At 38.8% G+C, this 6,780-nt stretch overlaps 1 protein-coding gene across 1 annotated transcript in view; it reads left to right on the top strand.

Moving 5' to 3' along the window:
• The window catches only part of LRP1B (LDL receptor related protein 1B), a 1,375,759-nt gene that overhangs the window by 1,232,160 nt on the left and 136,819 nt on the right, over nt 1-6,780 (top strand). Inside the window, exons 68-69 of the mRNA XM_006028602.1 lie at nt 3,154-3,260; nt 4,952-5,081. Of these exons, the coding sequence (XP_006028664.1) occupies nt 3,154-3,260; nt 4,952-5,081 (237 nt within the window). The remainder of the gene's footprint in view (nt 1-3,153; nt 3,261-4,951; nt 5,082-6,780) is intronic.

Raw genomic sequence — 6,780 nt, 5'->3', positions numbered from 1 at the left:
TGCCTCCCCCCCCGGCCCCCACCCCCCGCCAGCTGCTGCAGCCCCCCGATGGCTGTGCCACTGAGCCCCACCCCCCACTCCCCCAGACCTCCCAATGGCTGCCCCACCTAGCCTCACCCCACAACTTGCACCCCCAGGCCCCCATGGCTGTGATCACAACCCCAGGCACAGTCACTTAAAAAACAAACAAAAAAAAACAGAAAAAAGAAACAGAAAAAAAGTGCCTCTGCTTACCTTAGTAGCAGGGGTGGGGGTGCTCCAGGGCCTCCTGGCAGAGCTCCCTCAGGCAGCACAAGACAGCAGGGGGGGCAGGAGGGTGGGAGATGGGGCCACTGGGGCTGTCATCCTGCCCAGCAGACCCCTTACTCACTGACACTGGAGGCCTGGTGCTGAACACACAGCCTGGCTGGCTGCGTGTTTCAGCACCAGGGCAAGGGCCAACCACAGAGATGCTCTGGCACCCAGAGCATATTTGTGGAGGACCCAGCCTCCAGTTGCCTCAGGCCATGGTCTGGGACCATGCCCTGCTCCACTTTTTTAAACTTCAGTCTTTTTAGACCCCTGGATGGCATCTAATTTTCTCCCCGCAATCTTGCAGCGCGGGGAACATGTTTTTCATTCCCACCAAAGAGGTTTGAGGCAGGGCAAGAGGCACGTGCATGCTCGTCTGGACCCCACCATAGATGTTACCTTTAGCAATTCTCTGTGCACTGATATGAAAACAAGCAAATGCACTTGTAAAAAAAATATCAGAGATCCATCCTGTGTCTTAAAAAAATTTAAAAATTGACATCACATGGATATTCTTACCAACTTCAGGTGTTTGTTTATACATAATTTTTTTTAAGTTTATAGATCTCAAATCAATATAGAAACATTACAAATACTTATTTGCATGAAAATTGCTTTTACCATATATTATTAATACTTAATTTTTCAAATTTGGAGGCTCCTATTCACAGTATATGGAGAGGGAAGAGAATCAGATAGTACTGAAACACCCAAATGTGCAAATTGAGATATTAAAATTAAAAAACCCAAGAAAAATATAGACATTCCTGGAAATATCCACATGTATATAGTATTTTATCTCTTTGTTAGGAAAACAACTGCAACTTTAGTCTACTATAGCCTAGTCACAACAAGACTGCGTGTTCATCATAATCATGGGCTTATTCTGACATTTATACCAGGAGAGAGCCAAAGTGAATAAGCCTGTCTTCACCGTTATAACTCAGTTGGAAAAATCAGGGTTTATAGGAAGAATAGATTAATTGTAACTTTGCAAGATTGAACAGGAAGATGTCATGATGATGAAAGCATAATTTATGTCAACCATTTGCAAACACTTGAACAAAATATCAAAATCGGCTTCTAATTTTGGGGTGCTTTCATTTGTGGGCTTTATTTCCAGAAGCTCTTACATATGTACTTTCACTGAAGTTACTGGATGCTCATAAACTCCCAAAGTTTGCAACCAGAATTAGAGGATATTTTTTTTCCTTTCATGTTGTCCCCGTGTTTGTTTGAAGTATATTAAAAAAGCAGGTATCTGTAGATGCAAAAGCTATGTAAAAGAAAGTAAATATGTGTATATATGTGAAGAAATGCAATATTTCACAGACATTAGGGCTGGAAGGGACCTCAGAAGATCGAGTCCAGCCCCCTGCCTAAAGGGCAGGAAGTCAGCTGGGGTCATAGGATCCCAGCAAGATATGACTTTTACTACACATGACAGTTACTACACTACTTTCTTTTCAGGGAAAAGTGATGACTACTAATCTTTGTCTGGTACTTTCTGCCAAAATTTCTTGCTGTTCAGTATGTCACTAACCATAATACTAGGAAAAAAAGGAAATATCCCAGTGCTCTCTTTGAAAATCATTGCAATGATAATTCCCACTGAGCAAAGCTCCACTAGCCCTCACACATTTAAGTGTAATCTCATTCTTACTCAGAGCAGATAATAGCAGCCTCTGACTTGATGGAATGTTCACTTGTGACAAAGCTTATAAAGCACAGTCTGTGGAACAGAATATTTTGGGCACCAGAGTGAACTCAAGTTTCCTATTATGTGCTGTGCCTTGAACAGATTGGATTTCATTAGTGTGTAGCTCTAAATTTGTCTAATTAGTTCCTTCCCCTGCAGAGAAGTTAAAATTAGCTGAAGAACTGGAGTGAGGAAGAAGAAGCAGGGGGTTTTTGTTGGGTTTTTTATTTTTTTTTGGATCCCCTTCTTAAGGTGCTTAAATCTCCATATCCTACACGCAGGAAGTCTGCACTCCTACCCTCAGTTTTGACTGTGGAAGTTCTACACATAAGTGTTGGCTTAATTTTCATTAATAGCAGTTAATAACAGTGTGTAACTGTAACCACCTGAGCCTTTTATTGCACCTAGACTGAAATTGTTTCCTCTCTGATGTCTCTGGAGCTCGGGGGCGGCGGGGCGGGGCAGGTCTGGTCATCATCATGTTTTCTTCAACAACATCACTTTCCCCATTCTCCTCAATTACATACAGGATCTTTTAATGACATCTAGTCCATCAAAGCCCATTTCTTTCTTCTCTCTTCCCAGTACCCTCTTCTTGCCCTCTTTTTGTCTTTCTCCATTAAATGAGTCATAATTCTCTCCATCACTTGCCATCTACTACCCTCAGCAATCTTGCCTGTCTTTTTAGACACAAGGTCCCTCCAGTTAATCCTCATTCCTACCGCATTTTAGTTTTTACATTCTTTTACATTCTTCTGACATTCTGTAGAGTTTTTCCAGTATAAATTGATTGTCTCCTACACAGGTCCTGCCATCAGCTCATGTACAGAAACTCCTAGTAAGAATTCAGCATTCTGCATCTGTTATGCAGCACAATATAATGTACAGTTTCTTCATTTTCAAAGATCACTTAAAATTGTCTGAAGTACTACAGGGTATCAGAAGATGCTCTTTGTAAGAGCTTGTATTTTTAGAATACTTTAGAATACTTGGTACAGACAATTAACAAAGTGTTTGCAAGTTAGTATTTAATGATTTAAAATCCTGCATTTAGCTAAAAATTAATCCGTTTTGTACAATAACTTCTAATCCTTCCCTGTGAAATATGAAAATGTCAGCCTGAAACATTTGTAACGCTAAAGACTTTTTTTATCATTATTCAGAGCCTCAAACCTGCACGTTGAAAGACTTTCTCTGTGCAAATGGAGACTGTGTTTCTGCAAGATTCTGGTGTGATGGAGATTATGATTGTGCAGATGGCTCAGATGAGGTAGGTCTATTCATAAGAAAAAAATACTGAAGCAGAATTATTTCCCTTTTACTGGAAAGGAAGCAATAAATAAATAAATAAATAAAAACAACTTTAGTCACCAAAGCAGACAATATGGTACAACACCTTTGCTGGCCACTTCACAAATGTCATGTGAAGTGCCTAGCAGAAGTACTTCAATTTATAGCTAATTTTGTTCATGTTGATTATAATTAACATATGCATATGTTTTGCAGTCTCTGAGAGTCTACAGTATTTATGTGTTCAGTTTACAGTCTTTTTCTTCTTTCTAAGAAGTACTGCTCTGAATCAATGTGTACAATTAACATTAATACCAATGGAAGTTTCAGAAATAAGGGGACATTATTTTGTTGAATCATAGGCAATAAACGAAAAGAAGAGATAGTATACGTGCCATATAAAAATTACCAAGTAAATATTTTAATTGCCATATTTACTGGGGTACCACAAACATTTTCTTCCAAAAATTGGCCCTCTAAAATTGGGGTCTTAAATGGGGAAGATGATTTTCTATGCCAGGACTTCACTGCATAAAAGCACAGTGCTACAAGATGGCTGCTAGCAAGCAGGAGGGGCCTCAGCCTAGTGTTAACCTTTGCACAGCCCTTCTCAAATTGGCAAAAGATTTTGGGAAGTTGTATCCAATTACAAGGATTTGGAGGATATGTATTACTACTGTGGCACCTAATGTGAGAGCAGCTGTGAAAAGGTTAACACTGGGCTGTACCCCCTCCTGCTTGCTGGTAGAAAGAAAGAAAATAGCAGCCATCTTGTACAGTATTTTCACGAATAAGCCAGCTCTAGGTCATGACTTGGAAAAATCTTTACCCTACAGTCTAACTTCCAAACACAAGGTGTGTGTCTTAATTGGGGGTGTGCACTATGTGAGAAAATATTGCATTAGCAAGAATAATTTTGTTTATGAATACTGAATTTACAGGGCTTTAAGAAATCAACAACGCTAAATTTATAAAGTTTGCTGTCCTAAGAGGAGAATATTGAAAGAAATCTAAAGAATATTTGAGTGATGGTATAACTGAGAATCTTCTATCTTTAGAAATGTATGCACATCCGCTTGCACATATGCTCTCTATGCCATTATGAAAATAAGTCTATATAAAATATTTTTCTTTAATATTATTATTTGTCTCCATTTTGTATAGATCTGTTACATTCTGTTTTAATCTTCTCACTAGATGTTCTTATTCTGAGCATTTTTCATAATTGAACATTTTTGTCTAATGTGTTTTTAGGATTTTAATATAATTAATTGAATAACAAGTAATCAGGTTAACTTGATAATACCTTTTGCGGCTCCATTGGGTATACATTAATATTTCTAGTTTTAAGTCTATCAAATCATCGTCTGGACAACATAATTATACTACTACCAAGGGCTCTCAATTGATAAGTTAGAAATCCTATTCCAAAATAACACCACCTATTTAAGAGCGTTCTTCAACTTAAAGAGCCAATTTTATTACTCTTCACCGTAAGTAGTACCTTAGCCAAAGAAAGGCTTTACTCATTTTTTTCATTGCCGTCACAGCCCATTTTTCATCAAATCTAGGCTTTAGTTTTTATAACTGGCTGAATGCTTGGTAATACTTACATTAATTTTTAATGAAATGGACAAACTCAATTGCATATTTATTTTATATTTGTAACAGAGATATTGTGAAACTGGCTGTTCAAGGGACCAGTTCCAGTGTTCTAATGGTCAGTGCATATCAGCAAAATGGAAGTGTGATGGTCATGAAGACTGCAAATTTGGGGATGATGAAAAAAAATGTGAACCAGGTGAGATGATTAAATTAATCTTTATGGTATCCTGAAAAAAAAAAAACAACCCAACAGTATCAATTAAGAAAAAAGATGAAAAATATGATGGAAAACATGAATTAGCATGTCATCTTATTATTGATTAGGTCTTTTTTGTTAGAAGTAATAAATATATATTGGAGTAGCAAATGTGTTAGGTTGTTTGATTATTTTTGGCAAAATACTTCTTTACATTTATTTCAATTTTACCCTTCCTGGTAAGATAATGCTTCAAAGTTAGAGAGTCTGTCCAATCATGTGTGTTTTCATAACTTCTCTGAATAAAATATTATTTTTGAGGCAGGGTATAATAGATCACACTACAATGAGACTAAATTGTTACTACTGCTCCGGTGTGTGCATCCACAAAGTAAACAAAGAGAGGACTTTCATGCTAAGTACAAACAGGCAAAAAGCCTGAGGCTGAATCAATTCAGTCTTTGCAGGTTAGTCTAAACTGCAGAAATTAAACTGAGAAACAACTGGACACACATTCACTTTTGATTCAGGAAATGCAGCCGCATGCATGCAGTGGCTCAGGCCAAAAGCCAAGAGATGCTACAGCACAGATCTCTGGCATGTAGCCAGCATTGGCTGTGTGTTCGCTTCCTCTTCCTGCTGCCCCTGAAGTCTCTGGGATTTGCCGACCAGAATCACAGAAGCAGGACACTGCAGAGTTGTTCATCACTTCCTGTTCCTCCATCCAAGTGCCTCTGGGATTTGTAGTCCACAGTTGAAGCCAGCAGTAACTTTCAGTAAATTTAGCAGGGCAGGGCATCTCTGTATTCAGGGGAAGTGAGTTTTAACCCCCATTCCTGGCCCCAGACCCCAGGCTGGGTTTGCCTGGGGAGGCAGTCCCTGGCTCCCTGCCACCCCCCACCCCAACCCTTTTCTGCTGTAGCAGACAGCCCAGCCCAGCCCAGGGCTGGAAAGCATGGTGAGGTGTTGATTTAACTTAAAGCAAGAAGAGGTCTGGGACAGAAGTTTCATAAACCAGTTTGACCCAAACCAGTAAAGTCTGATAGTACATTCAATCAGGTTTATCTTAAACAAGTTTCAGCCATTTTGACACTGGTTTATGTGCACTGAACTTCTGTTCTGTTACAGGTTTAAGCCAGTTTCTGATGACTTAAACCAGTTTGTGTGTTACTTCTGCCCCTAGCCTCAAGGATAAACAATGTCCCATAGTAAAAATAGAATACATTTCCAGTGATATTTGTCTCAGTTCCTCAAGTGTTTCTGTGTGAAATATGTCTAGATACTTAACCTTCTTTTCCCTGTTTGCCATGATGTAAGAATCAGGTAACAAAGAGTACCTCCTGACACAAGTGTTGTGATGCTGATGAATCATCTGTAATGTGGAACTCTTAGCAGAGATGATGTTATACAATATTACAAATAACATTAGCATGAATTATTAATAAGTAAGACATTTTACCAAATACTTTTGTTTGTTTTTAATGTACTCAGTTCCTTTGTGTTCAATTCTCACTGTGGATTTAGGTCCCTATCCTTTATTGGTATCTGCTAGAACTAACTTCTTAGTCAGTGGTTTTCTACACAGCCACAAGCATCCATAATTAGCTGAGTTGATAAAGGAATAATGCCTTAAAATGTGAGGTGTTGTGGTAGAACCATGTAATTTTACTGTGGTTTATACTACCAAACACTTCTGAGG

Source organism: Alligator sinensis, unplaced genomic scaffold (assembly GCF_000455745.1).
Source record: "Alligator sinensis unplaced genomic scaffold, ASM45574v1 scaffold533_1, whole genome shotgun sequence".
Classification (NCBI taxonomy): Eukaryota; Metazoa; Chordata; order Crocodylia; family Alligatoridae; genus Alligator; species Alligator sinensis.
This window is presented reverse-complemented; position numbering and strand designations above follow the sequence as displayed.